General features: G+C 38.9%; 1 protein-coding gene across 2 annotated transcripts in view; it reads left to right on the plus strand.

The window, feature by feature from the left end:
- The window catches only part of ITGA6 (integrin subunit alpha 6), a 74,825-nt gene that overhangs the window by 35,154 nt on the left and 13,006 nt on the right, over positions 1–26,665 (plus strand). For both annotated transcript variants that reach the window (XM_073545887.1, XM_073545888.1), the window contains exons 2-21: positions 440–564; positions 1,693–1,772; positions 2,055–2,310; positions 4,948–5,079; positions 8,372–8,585; positions 12,833–13,029; positions 13,938–14,029; positions 15,292–15,419; positions 15,506–15,601; positions 15,687–15,748; positions 15,837–15,985; positions 17,143–17,289; positions 18,553–18,665; positions 20,287–20,476; positions 20,562–20,645; positions 21,120–21,199; positions 21,528–21,605; positions 22,800–22,902; positions 24,938–25,111; positions 25,742–25,843. In XM_073545887.1, coding sequence (XP_073401988.1) covers positions 440–564; positions 1,693–1,772; positions 2,055–2,310; positions 4,948–5,079; positions 8,372–8,585; positions 12,833–13,029; positions 13,938–14,029; positions 15,292–15,419; positions 15,506–15,601; positions 15,687–15,748; positions 15,837–15,985; positions 17,143–17,289; positions 18,553–18,665; positions 20,287–20,476; positions 20,562–20,645; positions 21,120–21,199; positions 21,528–21,605; positions 22,800–22,902; positions 24,938–25,111; positions 25,742–25,843 — 2,602 coding nt within the window. The remainder of the gene's footprint in view (positions 1–439; positions 565–1,692; positions 1,773–2,054; positions 2,311–4,947; positions 5,080–8,371; positions 8,586–12,832; positions 13,030–13,937; positions 14,030–15,291; positions 15,420–15,505; positions 15,602–15,686; positions 15,749–15,836; positions 15,986–17,142; positions 17,290–18,552; positions 18,666–20,286; positions 20,477–20,561; positions 20,646–21,119; positions 21,200–21,527; positions 21,606–22,799; positions 22,903–24,937; positions 25,112–25,741; positions 25,844–26,665) is intronic.

A 26,665-nucleotide genomic window follows, 5' to 3' on the forward strand; every position in this document is an offset into this window, starting at 1 on the left:
GTTAGTTCTATATTCTGGGCAGGATTTGTTGTCTGCTTTCCCTATGTGCATGCCGAGTCTTCCCAATATCCATTCCATATGAACTTGGGAAGTTTCCTATTATAGTATAAAAATGACAATGCTTGTTGCTACTGTGTTATGTAGACCTTCCAACTAGGTTACAATTACCCTCATAATTCCAAGAAACCACAGCTGGGAATCACTGCTTACACTAACTAGCAAAAGGGTAAAATGTGTTCAACTTTTGATTTTCAGTCTCCATATTTCACCATCCACTACTGCTTCTAAAGTGACAATCATCGTGGCTATAACATACATACTTTGACTTGCAACTTTTTAGCATATGATTAGGTATTTAGATTCTTGTCATGTTACTGCATTGTTACTGTTTTGGAGTTATGGAGTCTTGAAATTAACAAGAATTTTCTTTTTTTGATAGATTGCTGGTTGGTGCACCTAGAACAAAGGCCTTCCCTGCACAGAAAGCTAATGTATCAGGCGGATTGTTTTCCTGTGATCTTACATCTACTGCTGCATGCAAAAGGGTTGAATTTGACGATGCAGGTAAATTAGTGACCATTTCCATTCAATTGTGTGTTAAAGTATATTAGTCATTGTGCCCAATTACAGTAAATTGCAATGACAGCAATCTGTCTGAAATCACAATTTCAAATCTCAAATTGGTATTGACCTTGTAAATGGACGAGGCTAATACTTTGAGGGAAAAGATAACACACAATAGATAAAGATGTTACAACTGCTTCATGCTCCTTCCAGTTAGTGGCCCCATTCTGGTTGGTCCCATCAACAATGATACTGTACAAGATTCCTCTGTCCAAAGGAAATGCAAAGGAGGGGATGGGCAATTTGCTCAACATAAGAGCTTGGAGCAAAACATAAGCCCCATGGCCTATCGTTCTGATTAACAAAATTTGGCACTATAATGGGGTCATATTTTGGCCTTTGCTATGAAGCACTCATTTTTCCCTATCCAATGAATAGGAGATAAGTTAATGATCATTGGGGTTCTGGCTTCTAGGACTCCCAGTCATCCCAAGAAAGGGGCTATTGAACACGGGAGCCAGGCTCTGCAGAGTTGAATATTGAATAGTGCGGGGGTTTACCTCTGCTACAATACATTGCATCCATTGTCTAAGGGACTACTGGAAATAGCCTAGTGCTGTGCTTGGATCCCATTTTGGTCTTGGCTATGAGGCACTCTATCTTCATCTATGTCACTGGAATACTAACTTGCTGATACTTGGGGTCAAATCACAGAGACCCCCAGCGATCCTAAGAACAGGGATCTTGGACCTGGGGAAGAGCTTCTGAAGAGCCGTATCTTGAACAGAGCGGAGATGCGCATACACAAACCATAGCACAAATTGACATAAATAATACAGATTTTACCAGAAATTCATTGAGGGCTTTTTTACTATAATTGCTAATTGATGCAAAGGGTTAATTAACGTGGGCCAGTTATGTGTTGTTTTTTTTTTTTGTTATCCTGTGATTTGCATAAAATTTGGACTAAAATGCAGTGTTTATACAAAACCACTGCAGAAATGCAGCGGGTTTTTTGTTTGTTTTTCGTATAATGCCATAAATCTGGCACAAGAAAATTGACCTAAACAAAAACCTGTATAGAAATTAATACTTTATTGATTAAAAAATGAATACTTGCCTCTCCAGTGGACCTGTCATCTGAGAGTAAAGAAAACCAATGGATGGGTGTTAGTGTTCAAAGTCAAGGACCGGGAGGCAAAGTTGTGGTAAGTACTGTCAAAAATATTTCCCTTTTAATAAAAACTTTATGTAAAAAATTGCTCCAATTTAGGAATAGCCCATCATTATTATTAGTAATATCATTAGGACCGCAGATTATTTTGACGCCATAGCACATATCTACTAATGTATTTATCCACAAGATATTGCATAAGAATGAAAGGTCATTGAAAGTGCGAAGCAATGGGAGAGATGGTGGTGGTGGGGTCCTGTGCAAAAAACTTCTCGAGTATTGCTCAATTTGTAATATGTGGTATGTAAACCTATAGACTTGTGCTCACCGATATGAAAGAAGGAGATTCGTGAATACACCTCAAGAAACTCGTGATATCACCGGAAGGTGTTATGTGCTGAGCCAAGATCTCACTATCTCAGATGAAATGGATGGAGGAGACTGGAATTTTTGTGATGGACGACTCAGGGGTCATGAGAAATTTGGATCTTGTCAGCAAGGTGTTGCTGCAACATTTACAAAGGATTATCACTATGTTGTGTTTGGCGCACCTGGGACCTACAACTGGAAAGGTATGCAGTCGCATCACTTGTTAAGCTCTTTTGCGTGTGCAAGCTTGTGCTCTTTAAGAAGCCTCAGAAGATTGTCTTTTATACTTCTGAATATTCTACTAACACATGGTGACATGTTGCAATTGAGTTCTTACAAAATGATGATCCTTTTATACTTAGAATTTCCTGGTATACAGTTGGTAAAATATTTGATACACTGCTGATTTTTCAAGTTTTCCCGCCTATAAAGAATGGAGAGGTCTGTAATTTTTATCGTAGGTGCACTTCAACTGTGAGAGACATAATCTAAAAATAAAAACCAGAAAAATAACATTGTATGATTTTTACATAATTCATTTGCATTTTATTGCAGGAAATAAGTATTTGATGTAACATCTACATTCTTTGTAGGTGGTAAAACTTGCAAAATCGGCGGCAGTGTATCAAATGCTTATTTTGCCCACTGTATAGAGAGAGAGATAGTTACAGGGAGTATAATGACAGCAGTATGGCAATAGGTTTAGATACCAAGAGATCCTGATAAATTAAAGGGAACCTGTCACCAGTTTATTCCGATACAACCTACGACCACCATCTTTCAGCCCCAAGTGACAGCAATTTGCCCTGCAAGGCAAAAAAAGACCTTTTATTATACTCACCTATGGGCTGTCCAGCTGGTTGGGGTTGCTGGTCTTGGTCTGGTCCTTCTGGTGACTGGTTCCCTTTAAAGGGGTTGGCCAGCCACAACAAAAACTATACAGGCAGTATGGATGTCTTAAAAAGAAACTCAAATCAGACACATTCACCGGATATTACCCCCAAGGATCCAGCACAGGATGGTCTGGTGGTACCGGTGCTGACCAGGACAGCATGTCACCTCTGAGTTGCTATATTAGGTCACCTGACCAGGTGAGGTGATTGAAGAATGTGCCTTTATGGCCTCTGCTCCCGCAGAAAACCACCTGCACTGTATTCACGAGCATAACAGCAGGTGTGTACGCCTGATTTTATTATATTCTTAAGCCCTCAATGCCACCTGTAAAATGTTTGATGTTGGACAACCCCATTAAGGTTATAGTGCAGTGTGTGGTCCTCAAGCTCTATATCCCTCAGTACTGTAGTTTCAAGCTAAATGTGACATACACTGGCTTACCTATGCATAAACTGTATGGGACAGTTTGTTACATTTATCTGTTTAGCTTTATTAATTTATGCTGTTCTAACCCTGCCTACCAGGAGCCATGACTAATCATTGTTCTCTTAAAATAGACATTTGAAGGCTTGTTTTTTTTTGCAGTATGAGTTGTATTTTTTTATTGCATTATTTAATGTACTATATAACGTATTGTAAAGACTTTCAATTATTTTTATGACTTTTTATTCCATTTTTGGGTAGGTGAGCAAAATTCATCCACTATTTTTTCATTTTATAAAGCCCTCAGTCTCCTGGAGAATTAATGTGATACTTTAACAGTTTGAACCGTTATGGAAGTTGTCATATTGATTGTTTTTTTTCTTATATAGTTTTATATATTGTATATATAATTGTATCTTTTGATGTTTGACTTTTTTACAATGTTTAACCCTTTTTTTCAGTAACACTTGGAAGCTTTAAATGTTTAATTTCATGTTTTCCAATTAAGCCTTGTCATTACCAGGGAGGATACTAAGATGTTAGACCTGAAGGCTTTAAAAATCCATCAGTACCTCTATATCATGTCTCAGGATGAAAGAGGGAGACCTCTTCCTCTGCATAAAAGCTTAGATGCCAGGGACTCCTGAGCCCCGTCGTTGCACTCCGTGGCACCTTCCAACATTAATGTATACAGCAATCATCAAGTTTAGCTGGCCTGGGTTGATCATAGAAGTAGACGTCATTGACATTAGCAGATGTCTGTCAATCCATAGAATGAATGGAACCAGGGGTTCTCCTGCCCCCAGATTGGTGGGGTTTGGTAGGCTTTTACCATGTCTAAGGAAAAAAAATTGAGGTGGCTAATTCATTCTAGAGTCAGCGGAGGTTCACAACCAACAAATTCAGTGCAATTTCTTGATATATCGTTATGGTATATCATAGCAATATACTATGACTTTTGTTAGATCTACCGTCATGGCGAGGAAGATGCTCGTTGAGCATTAAAGAGGGGTCAACAAGTTTCTCCCTGAAAATGTTTTTAGATACAGGGTGCAAAACTAAATATTTGACATGGATTAAATAAAGTGGACTTGAAAAATTTCATGGGCACGTTGGCAGATATATGAATGCTACAATACCCAGTGCTCATTATATCCACATTACATTATCTTCACTTTATGAATTCAATTTCAAAACCATTTTAAAGGGGTTTTCTATGACTGCAATAACAGACTGGTGTGGGGCTGACTTTAAGCCGAGTGAAGGGGCTGCAGCACTCCATGCACAGCGCCGTACTCTTGGCAGTTCTTCAGCTCAGTACCATTCAAATCAGCTGAAAGTGATTCAAGGTGGCCCCCAGCTGATCTCACATTGTAGTCCCCCCAAAAAACACCCAAGAATAATTTTTATTTGTATATTTGAAACATATATTCCATTTGTTTTGTTGTGTTCTTTACCATATTTTTAGCCTACTTTAATTTGTCATTTCACTCATTCATTCATTCATTCGTTCATTCATTCAGGTTTCGTTCGAGCCGAGCACAAAAATAGTTCATATGATGACCTGTTCCTTTTGGAAGATGGTCCTTATGAGACTGGTGGTGAAACACAACGAAATCCCGATTTAGTGCCTGTTCCAGCTAACAGTTACTTAGGTAACTATCCATTCGCTCCAGATTGTATTGATGGTGCATACACGTGTACTGAGGAATCTATTAGGAAAAAGGACTCGTCATTTTCTTCTCTTGTCTTAGTAAACTGTTGGGTTGAATGATGAAATATTTCTTTCTTGTATGTCACACTGAATGTTCTTCCTCTTCTGTCTTCTTGCTGTTGTACGCACACAGGTCTCCTTTTTATGACAACAATGTCCAATACTGATCCAGATCAATTTCTTTATAAATCTGAACCCCCAAATTCAAGGGGTCACAAATCGATTGATGTGTCAACTAATAGCTACTTAGGTTTGTGGTTCATCGTGGAATGTGCTATGTTTCTGTGAAATCACCCACCGTTCATTGCTGCGGACAGCATGAAGTCATCACTATGTAGTAAATGTCAGCACCTTGATGAGCTCACCAACATGTGCATGAAATGGAACGTTCTCATTCCCATTCTTCACTCTCAATATAAGTTTCATTTTATGATTTTATGAAACTTTGGAAGAACCATACAGAACTATATTAAAGGGAATCCGTCACCAGATTTTTACAACCTAATCTGAGAGCACCATGATGTAGGGGCACAGACCATGATTCCAGGGATGTAACACTGATCTTAATTTTTTTTTTTTATAAAATCATTGTTTTATCAGCAGAAGATTATCACTAGAGGACTATCTGGCCTGTGGCAACGAAGTCCAACCATGCACCCCATCACTGATTGGCAGATTTTTTGCCTATCTACCCATTACATAGAAACCTGCAGTGGTGTGGGCAGGGTTATATAGGGCTCAGTATTCAGAAAACTGCTAGATCATCAGCAGATAAGATTGAGGTTTTAGCAAAACTACAGAAAGCAGCCCAGTGAGTGATATATCGCTGCAATCAGGGTCTCTGTCTCTACGTCATGCTGTTCTCAGCTGGTGTAGAAAAAACCTTGTATCAGAATTTCTGATGTGCATATAGTTTAGTTTTATAGGTTTTCCTCCTGAACTTTTTATTCCAGCTTTCCTCACAGACTGCGCAGCTGTGCTGAAGGAAGAGCATGTGACCAGATCTGTCCATCACCTTCCTCCAGTTGAAAAGTACGGCACGCGGTAGAGTTGTTTTTCTATTGGTGGTGTCAGATGGGTGGGTCTGGTCACATGTTCCTCCATCAGCAGGCATTCTAAGAACAGGAAAGCTGTGCAGTATATGAGGAAGGCTGCAATAACATGAGCAAATGGCGTAAATGTAATACTTTTATATTAGAATGTGACGCAAAATCATGCCCACAACACATTTATTAAAATAGAGTGTACAATCCCTTTAAAAATGCGTTACATGTGCAACTATACCAATAGAGAAAATAAGGACGCACAAGCACACAAGTATTTTGCACCTGCTGCACATAGGACTGAATATATATAGGCAGGTGTGAAGGAGGAGTTACAGCAATGCAGTTGCAGTGGCTAATAATAGTAATGAATATTATCTCAGTCCCAAGGTTCAGAGATGTGAGTACCGTAATATTTGCATTTACCCCTCTTAGGCCGGGGTCACACTTGCAACTGCAATACGAGAAACTCGCGCAAGTCTCTCGTATCAATACCCTGGGCTGCCGCCAGCACTTGGGACCGGAGTGTGCAGCTGCATGTAGTACTTCTATGCAGCTGAGCGCTCTGGTACCGAGTGCCGGCGGCAGCGCCGGGTATTGATGCGAGAGACTCTTGCGAGTTTCCTGTATTGCAGTTGCAAGTGTGACCCCGGCCTTATTCAGTTACTTTTTTTAAATTTAAGCTTGAATATTAGTACAAACTAGTGATGAGCGAGTATACTCGTTACTCGAGTTTGCCGAGCATGCTCGGGTGTTCTCCGAGTATTTTGGGCGTGCTCGGAGATTTAGTTTGTGTCGCCGCAGCTGCATGATGTGCGGCTGCTAGACAGCCTGAATACATGTGGGGATTTCCTAACAAACAATTCATCCCCACATGTATTCAGGCTGTCTAGCAGCCGCAAATCATGCAGCTGCGGCGAGACAAACTAAATCTCCGAGCACACCCAAAATACTCGGAGAACACCCGAGCATGCGCGGAAAACTAGAGTAACCAGCATACTCGCTCATCACTAGTGCAAACATAGGAAATGGTAAGAACCGGGCCGTCTCACGGACAGTGAATGGAGCGAAGGTCGAGCATACGCACATCCACTCCATTCAATATACCAAACAATGGCTAATCTGAAATGGTGTGCATGCTTAATGTTTTCAATGAAATTATAGTTAACCGTTTCAAAGCACATGGAGCCGTATAACGTGTCACAGAATCAAGTAGAACCGGTTCCTGAACTCCAAAGCCTGGTTCTCAGGACCACTGTGGATACCAGTGATTGGGGCCACAGCAATCAGTAGTTATTCTCTATCCATTGGATAGGAGATGACTTACGATATGGTGAATAACCAATTAAATAAAATGGTTGTGAAAAACAACCTCTGTCCAAAAGGATGTATCTATAGTGGGTGCAAAGTAGTGATGGGCGAGCGTGCTCTGCTAAGATGTTATCCAAGCACACTGATGTCCTAATCGAGTATTTTCGGTTTTCTCCCAAAAAAATGCTCGAGTTGCCACCGCTGTAAGTCTCGCACCTGTTTGACAGCCACAACACATGTAGGGATTGCCTGTTTGTTAGGAAATCCCTGCCTGTATTGTGGCTGTCGAGCAGGCATTTTTTTCGAGCATGCCGCTCATAACTCGAGAAGATCAATATTTTTAAAGATCTGTGATATTTGGGACTCTTTTGTAGATTTTGCATTGGGGCCCAAGTGCTTCAAGTTATGCCACTGTCTGCTTACATACCTGATTAAGGAATTTTGATGTTACGAGGAGCAGCCCACTTGGTTACCCCCTATATTAACTACAGCAGAGAGCCACTACAAACACCAAATCTCACTTTTCCCCTGCATGTACATAGCCACAGCTATTCCTAGCACCTAGCCCATTGCAATATGGTGAAACTCCTTTAAGAGTTTGCTCACGTTGTGATCAATTTCTTGCCACACATCCACAATAAACTATATGGAGTCCTGTAAATGGAGAGATTTTATTATAGATCTCATTCATACAAGATCATCTAATCTGTACATTATAAATGTTAATTATGTGAATCGTGAAGGTGATTGAGAAGGTATGTACTTCCAACCCTTCTGCATGTAATAATACCCTTTTACATTTTACCCACATTACATACAGTATGCACTATCACAGACATGTTACCCTACTCAATTTTAATTTTTTGCTCCTGTTTGCAGGTTTTTCTTTGGATTCTAGTAAAGGAATTACATCACAGAATGAAATGACATTTGTATCAGGTGCCCCAAGAGCCAATCACAGTGGAGCCGTGGTTCTTCTAAGGAAGTTTCCACCCAATGAGAGAATGCTGACTTCCGAGTTTATCTTTGAAGGGGAGGGACTGGCTTCTTCATTTGGTTATGACGTAGCGGTAGCAGATCTCAACGGTGACAAGTAAGATCATTTGTCAATGGGATTCTGAAATAAGTCTCCTAAAAGTGCAATGTGTCCTGTTGTTTTTGCTGTGTTGTTGGCTACCAAAGTCTGAATGGATCATAGATGAATCCTTCACCTCTGTCAAACCTCAGATCTCTAATCTTTTCCTTGAAATTTATCTGAAGTGAAAGAAGCTTGTCTCCATGAAAGTGCTGTCCAGTCATATTGTAGAACAGGAGAAGCTGAACAGATTTATATATAGTTTATGTATAACAGATCCAGGATAACTTGTAACCTATAGATTTAAATCCCTACTTATTCGGGACTTAGGAGTCCAGTGGGCGAGGTGACTGAATAATTGGCAGATTTCCCTTCAATGCACAAAATAGAAAGATCGTCGACAGTCATTGATTGAGGACACCCATGGAACTTCCACAAAAGATATGCTCAATACCCCCCCCATAAAAATATTAATAATAGAAAATATATTAATCTATTCAGTTTCTCCTGCACTATAACAAGCTTCTGGAATTTCAGACTGAATATTTAACATGACAATTTCCATTTAAATGTCTTCTGTTATCAAGAGAACCATTTAAAAGGGTTCAACAAGAATGTAATAACATGCCCTCCGTCACATGATTCAAATGGCAGCCCGTCCTCGTAACGTGTCAGGAATGGGCTGAGGTCTGAAGAAACACAGCTGCTAAGACCAGCCTCTCAACTGACAGAAGACCAGTATCTTAAGCACATGTGCCTCCATGAGACGGGGAGAAGGAACGTGACATCAGAGGAATTAAATCTTCTTGGCTGATTGAGCACAGATTTTCTTCTCTAGCCTCAGTCCTTCTTGCTAAGTCAGCTGAATACCAGATTTATTTCTTAATCTGTCACACAGTTTTCTGGCAGCTCCAATATGTGAGTATAGGATACAGCTCCTCTGTCAGTTGAGACACTGGTCTCGGGAGCAGTGTTTCTGCTGACTGCAGCCCTTCCTGACATGTGAGTAGGATGGGTTACCATTTGAATTATGTGACACAGACCATTTTATTACATTATTGATTTGTCTACCCCCTCATGCATTATAATGTTTGTTGTCCTGGTTCCGTTCATTGGGTATTCTTCTCATGTCTGCTTTTGTGGGTTCTCCATTTCCTCAGTATGCTTATCTTTTAATAAATGCAGAACCACATATCTTCTTCCATAACCTTCAAAATGTATGTTCTTTACCAGAATACACCTATTTTCTTCTCTCTTTTCATGAACTTGAAGACTCTTAGTCCAGCTCTAATTCCCCTCCTCCCAATGTAAAGCCTTCCTTTCTCTCTAGCTAATCTAGACCCCTATTGTCTCCTTCCTATGTTAGAAGCCTATTTTCTCATCAACTCTCCCCCAACAAAAAAAAAACTTGTATACACTCCTAAACCTTTCGTTTCGATCTCAGCTATTTCATGATTGTGTATTTTTAATTTATACTGTTTTTCCCTTTGCCAACTTTATTGCTGTGTCCGATTTATCTGTCGTCAGCAGCTTCTTTTCTTCCTTTTCCTAGTTCCTGTTTTACTTACAAAAGCTTCATTAAAATTTCCGATAGCATCAAGCTACTCTGATTTTGCACTAAAAGTATTCAGGTAGACATGCCTATGTTATTGTAAAAATCTTCCAAGTGCATCAAACACTGCAGTAACTACTTATATGTTGAAGAACCTTTAGGGTATGTGCACATGTTGCGGATTCTGCTGCGGATTTTTCAGCGCGGATTTTGCTAAATCCGCAGGTAAAATGACCTGCGTTTTACCTGCGGATTTAGTGCAGGTTTACTGAGGATTTTCTGCAGTTTTTGTGCGGATTTCACCCGCGTTTTTACACCTGTGGATTCCTATAATGGAAGAGGTGTAAAAACGCTGCGGAATCCGCACAAAGAATTGACATGCTGCGGATTCAAAACCACAGCAAATCTGCGCGGAAAAATCTGCAGCATGTGCACAGTTTTTTTTATTTAACATTGAATATAATGGTAGTGTACACCGCAGGAGAATCTGCTGTGGATCCGCAGGGCCAAATCTGCTGCGGATCCGCAGCAGTATCCACAACGTGTGCACAGACCCTTATGTCTGATATTGTCTAACAGTGACAAAAACTTGCAGAAATATTATCACTATATTGAAGGGTAAAATAAAAATAAGACTACTGAGTCTTCCTTGGTGCAACGCTGCCTCTTCTCTGCTGCTCCAGTGATTGTCTACCGGCTGCTGCGGTGATAGAAAGTCCAAGATTCCGAGGCACCAGAGAAAATGGGGATAAAACATAACTTTTATTCCATTGTTTCCACCTTAAAAATCACATGGTGAAGTACAGGCCACTTCTGACTTGAAAAAGGCTCTTTTGGGCCGAAACATTGCTTCACCTGTCTACCTCAATTGTACTTCACCAACTGATTTGTAATGATCAAATATTGGAATAAAGGTTATGTTTTATCCTCATTTTTTTCTGGTGCAATGGAATCTTGTCTTTTCTAAGGCTTTGGACCTTGTGGGGGGTCTAAACGAGTCAGCACAGAGTTGCCAGTGGTGCATGAGAAGGACTCTTGGACTACAGCAGTGATATCAAGACTACAGTGTACATTACCACTGCAGCTAATCTAGATAGCATGAGCAGCCAAACTCAATGATTGGCAGCAGTGGTCATGTGCATTATAGTCATGACTATACCGCTCAGCCTGTAAACAATCCCCAGAGCAGTGGTGATGAGACAGTGGTGAACCCAGATAGGACTAGGAAAACCTAAAGCTAGTTACTACCATGCAATGTCCTGTGATCTAGCGGTGTGCGGCAAGTTATGCTAAAAGGGTTTTTCCGAGACCATATAAAAAATGTTAACAGAATAAAAATTCACCTTTTTCTCAGCATTTATATCGCAAGACTGTCTGCAGCAGTGACATACTGTCTACATATGTGAGCGTTGCAGCCAATCACTGGCATTAGGGGTCTTGTGTTATACACCGCTGAGGTCCGGGAGATAGGCAGTGGAGGGAGATATACAGTAACAAGTGAATGTACGCTCTTTTTTTAATTTTCTCTCATTGCCTGAACTTGGCCACATTTTTTTTTACGATCTCAGAAAACCCCTTTTAGGAATTTCCTCTGGTGTATTTGTTTTCTATTTTAAAAGGAGGTGATTTTAAACCTTGCCATTAGGGAGTCTGTGGCTAGTCTGTACTAATGAGAACCAACCACACACCGATGACAGCAGCAGATAAGAACCTTGGCAGCAGATAACAGAGACCCTCTGTCTAACACAATGCTGGAGATATATTCATATTAAAAGCTGCAGACATCACATCCTTCCTGTTAGTCATAATCTAATTACTCTACTGCGTAATTGAGCTAAACTGCATGTAAAGTAGTAGAAGTTTATACTAGCTGGAAGCAGGATTTTCAGTACTGAACCAAAAATGAACTGCAAAAATTGTTTTAATACATTCTACGGAAATAAAATAATCGACAGTCCACCTGACGGTATAAGTTGTCTGCTTAAAAGCGTTGACTTTGTGCTTTCTGGATTCGATTCTCCAACTTCCAATAATTTTTGACGATGCAGTGATGATCATAAATATTTTTTGATGAGAGACCATTTTATTGAGTCATATTAAGATTTAATAGTCCTGATGGTCATCTGTGGTACCACTATATTATATCTATGGCCCCGATTCATTAAGACCGGCCTTGTGTACTTCAGTCTTCATTAATAATGTGTTGGCGTAAGATTATGATTATTATGATTATGATTATGGCACAACTGTCAGATTCTGTGCGCTATCTCAGTACTCCAGTTATGGATGAATTTTTTGGTGGCGCTTTGTCCCATCCCCTTCTGGCTAAGCTTCACCCACCTTTCAAAAAGTTGGTGTAGCTTGCCGGGGCTGATGTAAAAACGCCAAAAGTTTTTCAAAAAGTTTGCAAAGTTTCAGCAGTTTTATGCCACAATTCTGGCAAGAAAACTGTTTGATAAATCAGGGACCTTAATATTAATTCAAAGAACAATCGGTAGAATGGAAATGAACTGTGATATCAAACACAGAACGTGAACAACTATGGCATTGTTTTTGGAAGAATACAGCAATGATATTAAAAGGATGACCCTTTTAATGTAAACTAAAAGAACATCTACACAGACATAGTTTAACAAAAAAAATAATCTGTGATAAATGGAAAAACATGACAACGCATTGCCTGCTACTGATGACTCAGGTTTGTCTTCTCCAGGTGGCAGGATATAGTTGTTGGCGCACCTCAATATTTTGATAAGGATAACAAAGACATAGGAGGAGCTATGTATGTGTACCTAAATAAGGAAGGAAAATGGGAGGACGTTAAGCCAATCCGAATTACAGGCCCCAAGGATTCTATGTTTGGAATTTCTGTGAAGAACGTGGGAGATGTAAATCAAGATGGATACCCTGGTAAGAAAATCAGTGATTTTTGGTGTAAAATTTGTGAGTGTATCTCAAAACCAAATCATAATATTGGCTCCACAGTGGTTAGGCAGGGGCTAAGATACCATTGGTGCAGGAATTTGTATCCATTCTGTCCTGCAGGGATATGCTTCCTTGGCCTATCACCTGGCCGCAGGCGACTACACCCTCCATTCCTCTCCTAAACTTAGGTTCTAGAAGCTCCATTGCGTTCAGGCACCTGTTTGATGGACCCTTTGGGGTTTACGTCCGAAACTCCCTTAAAACGGTATTCTAATGTATGCGTCTGCGTGTCCACTTCCAGTAGGCAAAAATGATGCATTATTGTCTACGGTCCTGTTGGCGCATACGTTCAAATCCCATTTTGTGGGGGGTTCGGACATAAGCCCCGACGGGACACTGAAAGGGTGCCTGAACGCAATGTGAAAGCACCCTCAGAATTTAGCTTCCTCTATTGGCATATTCCTTTTTTGTTTCGCCTGTTTTTGACCCGACTTGCCTTTTCATTTATCCTGATCTCTCCGCTCCTGACCTCGGCTATGAATTCTGCACCTGTGTTGCCTTCCCCGACCTCGGACTATCTGACTATGCTTTTCCCTATACCCGAGTCTCTGACCCTCCTGTCAGCTGCCGCAGTCCCGGGAGTTGCCCTGGAGTGGTACCTGGTGTCTACTAGCGGCAAAGCCTATACTCACTATCAGAGCCTCTAGTGACTACCTGGTAGACACATAGTCACACCCCTCCAGGGTAAGCCTGGCCTGTGACGCAGTGGGTCCACACCAACCAGAGTTACAATCTGTATTTTCAATTAGTTTTCTTTGGACACTGAGTAATAATAATGGATTACAGAAACTAATTTATTTTGGGACTTGACAGATTGTTTTTGATTGCATTAGACATTGCAGTTGGAGCGCCATACGCTGACAGTTATGGGAAAGTTTATATATATCATGGCTCCAAGGATGGCATCAACCTTGAACCAGCACAGGTAAATAAATCTTAATTTTCCACCAATTGTTGTCATGATTTTAGTGCAGATTTATTCAGCCTTCGTTATGGACATCGCTCATGCCTACTGAGAAAAAATATATTTGGTTGTTTTCAATCAGTGAATGTTTGCACATTTACTGTAACAATTAAAGCAGTGTTTCCCAAACTCCAGTCCTCACGGCCCCTGACAGGTCATGTTGTCAAGATTTCCTTGGTATTGCACAGGTAAGAGAACCTGTGTCAATTTCTAATGAATGCCTTGATGGATGATAATTCCATCGAATGTGCAATACTAAGGAAATCATGAAAATATGAACAGTTAGGGGGCGGTGAAGACTTGAGTTTGGGAAACACTGGGTTAATTGGTTATTACCATCTTCATGAAGGGTTATTGTTGGATAGTGCTTGTAAATACAAGCAGTTTTTTAATTTATTTCTTGTTAAAAATTTTCATCCGTTCTTGAGATATTAACACTACTTTTCTTTAGAACTTGTTGTCTTGGAGAATGACCAATGCTGTGACACAGAAGAACACATGCAGTGCTTACAAGCTGTTTTCTGTTGAGCTTGTAAACACTGTTTTGAAGTTAACTAGGATCGCTGGCGTGCAGTGTTACCTCCTAATACCGGCCAGCTTCAGCACAGTGCTTATAAGCTACACCGCAGTGGTGGTCGGTATCTTGGGCTACGAGCTGCAAACAAGAGAAAAATGTTAATATCTCAAGAACGGCTATAAGTTTTAGTAAATTACAAAAGTGCTTGTCTTTACAAGCGCTATCTAACAATATCCATCTACATAGTTGGAAACAACCATATAAAGCAGTTATCCGCTTTAGGAAAATGTCTTTAAAAGAAGGAATAACTTGAAGTTCCTGGGCTCGAAAGCAAAATCTGTACAGTGCTCACCACTGGAATATGTTCTACCTCGTATAGCAGAGGGCCCTTTCGTCCTTTCAGGTATCAGGACTCGGGTAGTGACTGCACCACAATAGCTACATCCCTTCTTCAAGCTGGAAGCATTGAGCCTCCAGGTTCCTTCAATGAGCTGATCGTTGCTACATGCCACTCCATGTCCCTGCTAGGAAAACTGATCTTCACCATGAATAGACTATTGTGAAATATAAGGCCTGGGCTAGATGATGACTTTGCCTGTATACTGGTATCTGAAGCTGAAAACAATCAACTTTTCCATTTTCTTCCATTGCTTTACAACAATGGACAATATTTATTAAAACTGATCTCAAACTTTCTCACATGTAGATCATTGATGGTCGGAGCACAAGCACCAAATCCTTTGGTTACTCAGTTGCCGGAAATATGGATATAGATAAGAATTCATATCCAGATATTGCAGTGGGCTCTTTGTCAGATTCTATAAGTGTATTCAGGTAAGGTAAATCTGTCTTTTTGATCTGTATGGGTGCATCCCGCAGAATTATGAATTGGTCATTTTGTGGACCTTTTTCCTTCTTAGGTCACGTCCAGTGGTCAGCATCCAGAAAACAATTGAAGTGACACCAGACAAGATAGATTATAATAAGAGAAATTGTGCGGTGCCCAGTGGAATCTGGTAGGATATATAACAATGGCTTTATAATAGGATTTTATAAGGAAATTGTACAAGACCTTATCTCAGACACGTTTCTATTTTCCAGTTTGACAGTAAAAGTCTGCTTATCATATACAGCAATACCTAAAGACTACAATCCAAGATTAAGTAAGTACTTTTCAAGGATTTTTTTATTTACAAAATTTTTCAGAGCTGCTAATTAAATTCTCATATCTTGTCCAACTTTCTTTCTTAGCTCTCGCTTATACACTTGAAGTTGAAAGTGTAAGACAAAGCCTAGGTCTGCCCTCCAGAATTGCCAATTTACCAGGGCCGGTGACAAACACAATGGATCTTAGAGCACAAAACCAAATCAAATGTTCTGACACCATTCTCCATCTACAGGTAAGTGGGACCGGCCAACAATCTAATGTGTGTGGGGGCCTCTGACTCATTTGACACATGATGTCGGGGAACGAATTATCGACCATATTAAATCTTTTCTGGAAGTCTGTGTCGTTTCCAGAAGGGATGCCTGCTCTATTTGAAAGTCAGAGGATGGCTGTAACATCTGATGACGCGCTCTTCTTGTCACATGACCGCTGTAGCGGTCCTCTGACTTCCGAAGTGAGCAGGTATCACTTTTAAAGCTGTCGCAGACCTCTGTATTGGCCTGTGCTGGATCTTTGGGGGAGCTGGAAGGTGAGTATGAAACAGTTTTTATTTTAATATCTGATTAATGCTTGAACACTTTTTATTCTTTATCGGACAACCCCTTTGACTGCAGGAGAGTCTTAGAACAGTGCATAAAAGGTGGGAGGAACGATAGGAGAAAGAAAGTGTGGGCAGAGATTTATCCATCTTGTTATATTATAAAAGTCTCAGGATGGTGCTTATTTTGGTGGAATGGAGGACACTGATGTTGGGAGTGTGTGAGTTGTGGGGTGGATACAGCTCTGGAAGAGAAGCCAGAGTGCACCGAATCCGGGGGAAATAGAGAGGCACAGAAGGAAAACTGGCAGGATATTCAGAGTGTAGTCATGAAAGACCACAAGAATGGCATCAGGGGGCAGTAGGGTAGCTAAACAAAAAATATTAAACTTGACGGTGTTTTCGGGACTAGGAATAGTAAGATTGTTCTTTTTTTGCCTTCAAAACCCATTTAAATGCAGGGCTATGTTATGATAATGATATAAGTTAATGATATAAGTTTCCCGAGGTAAAGGAAAACCTTGGTAAGACTTTAGCCTCCTTATGTCAAAACCTCATCTTGCACAAAACTACAATATTTCTCCAGGGCAGTAATATTTCAAAGTGTAATAATAATAATAATAATAATAATTATTATTATTATTATTATTATTATTAATAATAATAATAATAATAATAATAATAGCAGTTGTAATTCTAATGTATTATTAATATCCTTAATAGATTTTCAAACTCCTTTAATATTTAGTTTGAATATTAATTAAATTTCATATTGAGAGGGATTTTTTAAATATTGGATTTCTTTATGCTATGCCCATAGAACTGACCATATCTTAATTTCCTTCTAACAGGAAACTATTAAGGACAGATTGCGACAGATTCCTGTGTCTCTTTCTGTAGACATTAAAAATGTTCGCCGGAAGAAGAGGCAGATCGACTCAATGCCAGAACTTATACCAATCCAGAACGCAAATGAGCCAAAAAAAGTGACTGCAGAGGTACAGTATTAACGGTATCTGTTATGTGAAAGTTGCATAAATAAAATTGTGTGACTATTATATTACCTGACAAGTGTAGAGACTTTTGCTTTTCAATCTTCTCCAAAATGGAATGTCTATAAACAGCCCGTAGTTTATATTTAGGGATTTTTTTATTCTGCTTTTTATTTACTAAGTGAAACACATTACGTCCCCTATTTAGTCATATAAAGTAAAGACCATGCTCCAGAAATCTGCTATACTGGATTTTTATAGCGATACTTCAAATATAATTATTTAGATTTAGCATTTAAAGGGATGCCATCTTATAGCTATCGTCTGGATTCTTTGTGGGCATCTGGTGTTGGTTTCTTTTGCACCACTGCACAGGGTAAATATAATGGAGCTGTCTGGTTTAGAAAAGTATTTTCAAATACCCTGTTAGGGAATTCTGTGTAGAGGAAGGGGATTCCCATTAAAGACCCACATCATAAATGGAAACCTGTAATGTCCTGGCGACCTGTCGAAGATATAGCATCCAATTATTACATTGATATAAATAAAAACTGGGTAAAGTTTCATTATTTCTTCGGTGGCCATGAAGGAGAATTAGACAGGATTTCTCCGCATGTCCAATAAATTGACATTAATAGAGTTTAAAAAAAGCAGGTATTGATCACAGACTACATCATAGTCATATAAAAATTAATTTCCCAAGAGTTGGTAGACAAAAGGAATATTTATATGTAAGTCATCCATCTGTACAGGCAGCTTCATAGAAGCAAAGCTCCATAGCTTCCTATAGAGACCAAGTATATGGATGAGTTGTATGTAAGTGAGCGTTCCCAGAATGCTAACATAGTTCTTATTAGTAAGCATGTTCACACTGGTCATAAAACAGACAAAACCCAAGACAGAAACAAAATGAACAAATACCCTGTCGTAAGTAAATAAATAAAAGCAATAGTGCATATAAATAAATTAGGTATTTACTAAACATTGTTTTTGATTTAAAAAAAAAAAAAAAGCGTAAAAGCCATCTCACAGAATTTAGGTACACCTTGACGTTAATGGAATGGCGTTTACACTATTTTTTTTAAAATAAAAAACGGTGTTTACTAAGTACCCAATTTATTTACCGTATATGCACTATTCCTTTTATTTATTTACGTACATCAGGGTATTTGTTCATTTTGTTTCTGCCTTGGGTTTTATCATACTAACGTGAACTTTTGTGATAGGGTTATGTGCATTAATGACAATCTTTAATTTTCACTTTTTCAGGTTCAGTTTTTGAAAGAAGGATGTGGAGAAGACAACGTCTGTAATAGTAACATGCGAATCTCGTACAAGTTTCTATCCAAGGAAGGACCAGACTCCTACAAAGAACTGAAGAGGTAAAATTTACTCTAAATTTATTAAAGGGGTTTTTCATGTTTATTTTACTTTTTTATGCATCCCTTTAGTAAAAAAAAACAAAACACTAAATGATTATTTGCCAATTACCCCATACCACACCAGCATTACCTTTCCGCCAATGCGCCCGGTTTTTTGTTGACACGACTGCAGCCGTGAGTGTGACCTCACGACTACTGCACATGACCACTGGAGCCAATCACTGTGCTCAGCATATAATGCTGCAACTGAAAAAATGTAGACTAAATACTATCAATACCATCAATGCACATCATCTATCACAAAGTTTCAAAAGTTAGTATATTGTACCTATCGAAGTAAAATACCAAATCTATATTTTAATGTAGTGTTTCCACTTACATTAATATTCAGGGGATGCTCACGGATGTGTTTTATCCCCAAATTTGTTTATATAAATAATATATATATATATATATATATATATACACACCATGAAGAGTTAAAGACACTGTGCCTCTATAAAGCCACCTGTACCAATGCCTATTTAAAAAAAAACAAAAAACTGCCTGTAAAATCCCTTTACTATAATCTTAACTATGGGAAGAGGTCCTACATTTTAATAAAATTGTAAATATATTAAGTTATTAGGACAGGATTCTATTGTAACCTATTCTCATTGATAAAGTACTGTGATTACAGCAGTTTGGGCGCTGAGTCAAGTAATATATTAGTGTACCAACAGTGGAGGGGTGCAAGTGTCATAATGTGAAGCTGAGTGACTACTCACGGACAAGCCGTGAGACAGGGGTAGTCAGGTGGTCCGTGGTCAGATACCAGGAGGGCTCATAGTACAGAGGACCAAGACAAAGGCGTGGACAGGTAACAGTCCGGGATCAAACACCAGGAGGCTACGTCAAGACAAGGAAGTAAGACAAATGGATAGTCAGATGCCAAGTCCAGGGTTAGATACCTGAAATCAGAGAGCATCAATAGCAGAAGGGATAATCCACATGAATAGTCATGACAAATCCTAAGTCTGGCAACAAGATCAGAGAATTGAGACACAGTGCTAAGCACATACACCTAATAAAGCTAAGCTACAACTGACACTGGACTGCTCACAGCTAGCCAGCTAAATAGCTTGTAAATCATTAAGGACCGAGGCACCTGGGGAATCAGGATCAGATTTGATGATCGGACTGTCTCTCACAAAACTGACAGTCCAGCACACTCCACATCCCATATGATGGCTGAGCTGTCACTCACAGCGTCCTTAGACCACAATCAATGATGAAACTGTGACAGCTAACTTATATGTAGAAAGAGTGATCAGGCTGGAGCTCCACAATATCTATAACGTGGACGATAATTATAACAACTTTGTTAGGAAAAACTAGAGATCTGTTGCACAAAAAGCTGAACTTTGAAGTGAAAGGCTTTACCTAGATAATACTCATCAGGAACTAAGAACATTGGGAATTTATATTGTTTTTACTAAAGTAACAATTTAAGAGTCAGTGTAATGTACAAAACTCATACATGCAGCTTTTAAGTCACATGTCCAGGTAAATATTGAATATTTGCTCATAGTATAAAATAGTGTGATGGTAAAAATAATTATTAATCTATTTGACAACCCAGTGAGAACGGTGTTCCAGTTCTGGCACTTCAAAATCAGAAAGCCATCGCCCTTGAAATTACAGTGACAAATAAACCCTCGGATCCAAAGAATCCAAAAAAAGATGGTGATGATGCCCATGAAGCGAGACTTATTGCAGATCTACCTAACACCCTATCATTCTCGTCATTTAAGGATCAAACAAAAAGTCCTGTAAGTAATAAAGCCATTAATCAGCAGATCGTACATTGGAGCTTTTGGGTATGGAGTGATAATCTATTTTCTTACGGTAACACAGGAGCGAAATTTCTTCTGTTCATCCAACCAAAATGGATCCAAAGTGGAGTGTGAGCTTGGAAATCCTTTCAAGAGAGATTCCAACGTAAGTAATTCATCATTTCATTACACCTTTACTTGGATCGCTGTTACTCACATTGCACATGTACCCCCTTGAATTAAAAGCAGCTACATTGCAGCGATCCCATGTGTTTGCACATCTCCACACTGGAGACTTTTTGTTTTGTTTTGCACTTTAAATGGACTTTTGACTTATGGGCTAATTTTGCCTTTGTGGGTCTAATATGAATACATACGCGATGGTTGTCAATTACAAATTTTGAATTAAATATACCGCAGTTTCAGATATACAAGGGAGTTTGGATGTTTTTCTGTTTTTAACCCCCTATAAGATCACCTTCTAAGATCTCATTATGACCCGATGAACCTTGAGGTCCTTTCCAACTCTAACATTCTATGATTTATATGATGTGAAAGGTTGAGGTCAAAAGTCATAAATTGTACAATACTTTGAGTATTCAGGTGTGTGCATGTGTAACAATGCCTTACTTTCCACCAGGTGACATTCTTGCTGATTTTGAGTACGAGTGAAATAACAGTTGACACCAAGGAGCTGAAGATCCCTCTCACTTTGGAAACGTATGTCATCTCAAAATCTCATTTTTTCATTCTAAGACCATCATTGATACGTTAGAAAGCAAATTAGAGTTTGCTAACATGTTTTGGTCTGAACTAAATCCATGTTAATAAGGGACTGATAAAAATAAGGCAGAGATACATAATGGGCACTAGTTTGCTCAATTGCAGTCCTTTTATTAGTTAAGTTTTAGGCAATGTTTGTCCCGATGTCTAGCTTGGTATCGACGATTTTAATAAATGTTGTGCTTTTGATTATGATAAAAATTAATAATGGACTGATAAACTATTATTAGAGAAAATGCTATTTGCATCTCTATTACCCTCACAGAACCAGTTTTCAAGCAGATCTGAGACCTGTAAATGCTATGGCTCGAGTTGTGGTTGAACTTCTGCTTTCTTTATCTGGGTAAGTTTATGTGTCGCCAATTAAACATCCAGTTTGTGAAATGGTAAGTGTCACCGTAAAAGACATGAAGATCCCTGAAAAAAATAGGTAGTGCAAAATCGAACCGAAACCAGACTTTACCTGGTAGATTGGATCACATTTTCATGATGACCGATTCCTGGGATATTGGTTTGATATTTTTTTCATATCTTCACTAAACACGAGGAACCTCAAGTCTGTATAAATAACTAAAAAAGAGAATGGGAGCACATATATAAAAACGGGATCAAAAAGTGAGAAAGCAAATCTTGTCATTCACTGACAGAGAAATAAATTGTAGCATGATGCAATTTCACTGAGAAATTGAATGCCACTCACGCATTCAAGTCTTTAGGTTGGTGGAAAACACTAGACTGCACTCGAATGACATCGGAGTGCAGTCCGATTTTCACGGACTCATAGAATGGAGTAATGGAGAAATTTTGTTCTCCATGTGCTCCTCACAGTCATAGAATCTGATCACACTATGCTGACACTCAGATCAAACTCTGATCAGGAGTGTCATTTGCAGAATCGGCTTAGTTCTTTCAAATGACCGTAGCCTATTATTGATGATGAATATGTCACGGTTAGACAGATTTTAATGCATAGTTTCCCCTAATTAGTGGGGTTTTCCAACCTCTTCAAATATCTAACAAACATCTCAGATGGTTTTTCATATAGTAAAATGAAGTATATTCACTTGCTTTAGCCACTGTAGATCCAGGATTCGTTGTTCCAGGGGTCTGTTCCGATACAGAAAATTACATTCTTTCTTCAGTCAATGACTGCTGAGTCCTGTGATTGGCTGCAGTGGTCAGATGACTGAAAGGGAAGACACCCCAGTCACCTGATCGCTGCAGCCAATCTTAGGCTTTGGCTGTCAGGTGACCAAAAAATGGCACTTTATCTCTTCCTGTCCCGTCAAAGATCACTGGAGCAGCCATCACTGGATCCACCGTGGTTACAGCGGATGAGTATGATGTATTACCGTAGTTTATATTTTAAAACCATCCCTAAAATTTTTATAGAGGTTGGAGAACCCTCTGAAGCCCCTCAATATTGTTAAAGACGCTTCTTAAAAACTAAACGTCTACTAGGTCAGATGATTTCCCCGCACTGCCATCTGTGACTCCGTAGCTCCGCTGCCTGTACAATGTACATTTTGTTTTATAGGATTGCAGATCCTTCTCAGGTGTACTTTGGAGGCAAAGTCGTTGGCGAAAGTGCAATGAAAACAGAAGATGAAGTTGGAAGTTTGGTTAATTTTGACTTTAGAGTGAGTATTCAGCTTGGTGTCAGAGATGTCTACTTTCATTTTTTTGAGGTTAGAGCGCCCCTTGCAGCTACAATAGGATAAAACCTACAGTTTATGTCATTTACTTTGCAATAAAATAATCACTGGTGTTTAAATAGAAAATAAATAAAAACACAACTGAGTATTCTAATTCTATTATTTTGCCATCTTTTTTTTTAACTAAAAACTACTGGAATAAATGCATCAATTGTTCTTAGAGAAATGGAAAATTATTATTTTTCTTCTAATAATAATAATAATAATAATAATCTTTATTTATATAGCGCCAACATATTCCGCAGCGCTTTACAGTTGAACAGTTTCAAACACAACAGTCATAAGTAACAACGTTAACAATACAATAATTAAAGCGAAATAAGACGACCCTGCTCGTGGAGCTTACAATCTACAATGAGGTGGGGGGGATACAAAGCACAGGTTTGTATTTACAATGATGTATTTACAATGACGGTCCAGCCATCTTCAGGGGGTGGGGGTTAGATGGAGATAGTGAATGGGCTACACACACACAAACATGACTTTGATTACTGAATGTGATAGGCCGCTCTGAACAAATGTGTTTTGAGCGAGCGCCTAAAACTATGCAAATTGTGGATGGTCCTAATATTTTGGGGTAGAGCATTCCAGAGGATTGGCGCAGCACGGGAGAAGTCTTGGAGTCGGGAGTGGGAGGTACGGATTAGGGCAGAGGTTAGTCGAAAGTCATTTGCAGAGCGCAGCGGTCGGTTAGGCCGATAGACAGAAATGAGGGAGGAGATGTAAGGGGGTGCCGCACTGTGGAGAGCTTTGTGGGCGAGAACAAGTACTTTGAATTGTACCCTGTAATGAATTGGCAGCCAGTGTAACGACTGGCGAAGAGCGGACGCGTCTGAGAAACGATTAGCCAGATGGACAACCCTTCTAAATTCTGTGCCACATTTACTTATACAAGTGTATGTGTATATATATATATATACTATGGCAAATCAAATCAGTCAGTATTCTAGGGCAGTACTATGGCTTTTTTGGCTTTTATTTCAAGCGATAGCCATGAGGCTGTAGTCAGTTTAGGTTTCCATCTTATTGGCGGCAATCACCAAGAGCCTACAATGACCGCTAAAAAAAATGCAGTTTATGTATGACATGGCATGGAATAAAGTTAAAGTGGGTCTTACTATGAGAGACAAATGCTCCTTGGTCGGCCTTAAATTAAACCAATATTCTGGTTATAAATTACTGTCCAAAGTAAAGAAGAGATCCGCCATAATTTTAAATATGTTAAATCTTTATTTATTAATAATAATAATAATAATAATAAAACAAATGTCAATAAAAATCAGAGTGCCTCATGTAGGGGACGCTGCTGTATCCTACCAAAAAAATATTATTGCTAACGTAATAAGATAGTGATTTTCTATCTCTATCTATCTATCTATCTATCTATCTATCTGTATTGTACCCTATTTTTGATAAAGTCAAGTGACTCCCCCATACAGTGAATCACATGAAACACCAATCCTTTATATCCCACATATCTAATATATTAGAGCACAGTATAATACCTATTGGCAATGAAAATGAAAGGTACTAGATTAATTGGAATATAAACCAAGCAGTATAAACTTCCACCCTTAATCCTATCCTAGGTTTTCAAGGGTGTGACATGAAATTTATATCTCTGAAATAATACATACATGTGGTCCCAAATATTGGCATCATAAAGCCAGGTTAAAGATGAAGGGTCATAATGTGTATCCTACGTATTGGCATAGAATGATAATGGACCAAAAGGTATACAGTGGAGACACACGTATAAGGAAGAATCAAAGAATCCATGAAGTATTATCTTACAGAAGGATAAGTGTGAGATGACAGGAGTAGTCAGGAGGAATCAGACGTGGCGTCGCCATGTCCCCACACGTTTTTTGTGATCATTCTTTCCATATAAACGCCTGGACAATATATTTTTAGTTTTACCTGCTATTTTAACCCTTTTCATATGAATATTATATTTCAGGTGACTAATTTTGGACGGCCTCTCACTTCGCTGGGTACGGCATCTTTGGAAATTCAGTGGCCAAAAGAAATCGTCAATGGAAAATGGCTTCTCTACATTGTAAAAATAGACTCCAAGGGGCTGGACAAAGTCTCTTGTACACCAGTTCATGAAATTAACAAATTGAAATTGCTGGTATGTTACCACTATCCTATCTGGTTGGCAGTTACCCACACAATTCACTTACTAAAGCTCTGTTCACACTAGTTGCTAATGTGTTTCCGTCATAGAGTATGTTTCCATCCATGGTTGGACACCGACAGCATAGAGTATACAGCACCGTTTATGCAACTTATATCTGGGGAAACCAAAAACAAAACACAAAACAAATATCCTGGAATAAAAAAGTAAAAAAGTATATTGCAAAAATTGCATGAAGGTAGTAATAATAAGGGTATTTAGTTAACATAATTTTGATCAAAATAATGTAGTTTTTCTGCTCAGACCCAGTTTCTCATTTGCAACTTATATCTGTGACAATCAGCAGCAATTGTGTGACATGTAACTCATTAGATGCAATGTAACAGCCAGAAGGAAGCTGCTTTTAATATGGCAGAAGGCTGCCTTTCTTATTGAGCACCTGTGCACACTATGTACATATAGTACATCTACTCCTTCGTTCTTTCTACATAAGCAGAAGAATATGTAGCTGCTGACAGTTCAGATTTGGCTGTACAGAATGTTCAGTATTATACAAACTTTAAACTTTCTTTCCTTTTCTTCATGTGACATTGTGACAAGTTTATACAATTTTTTCATTCACAGCAGTCTAGTAAAAGTCGAAACAGACGAGAAATAGGGGAAAGGAAAACTGATCCGGATGACAAATCCTATTCATTTTTCTCGGATAGGAAGTACATGACACTGGTAAGATTTACTCTTCCGTTCTCCAATGTCTGGACTTTTGTACATATACGTTTGTAAAAAAAAATACATGTTTTTTTCTGTCTTTAGTTTAGCCTGTATATATGACATATCTTCAGCGTTAGGGCTTGTCCAGACGAACGTATTTTACATCTGTGTACTGTAGGCGCAAAATAAATAGCGTACAAACAGCTCACGGACCAATGCAAGTCGTTGATGTAGTTCACATAAACATTTTTACGTACGGACCGGTGGTCTGCCCATAAAAAATTGCAGCATACACTAAACAGATTTGGGTTTTTTTGGATTAGATTCAATGATGTCCTATGAACACGATCCATTTTTTTTTTACGGATCCATTACAATTATCAACATAAAACTGGATTTGGCCTTTTATTATTTTTAAATTGCGGATGTATATAAAGAATGACATGCACAAATGTCATACAGATGTAAAAATGGGACATGCGGATGATATACGGAACACTATACGGTTGAAAAACAGATGATTTCACATACGCTTGTCTGAACTTAGCCTTATATTGGTAGGTTTCTAACCGATGTGACTCCAAGGCTGCGTTCACACCTTTTCTCTTGGGCTGCATTCACTTGTTGTGGCTACAGTGCATTCTTTTTTTTTTATTGTCGTGATCACGGTAAAAACAGCATTGTTTTTGTCCTTGGGTTTAAAAATCAAATAAAAGTTACGCAGTTGCAATGTGTGAACGCCGGCAAAGAGTCACCCTATTGATTTAATATTCATGCTTTTGCATCAGCTACAAAAAAAATCAAAAAACCTATTTAAAATCTGTTTAATAATTTTTT

The sequence above is a fragment of the Dendrobates tinctorius genome, unplaced genomic scaffold, assembly GCF_039654945.1.
Source record: "Dendrobates tinctorius isolate UK_male_01 unplaced genomic scaffold, ASM3965494v1 ptg000143l, whole genome shotgun sequence".
Lineage (NCBI taxonomy): Eukaryota > Metazoa > Chordata > Amphibia > Anura > Dendrobatidae > Dendrobates > Dendrobates tinctorius.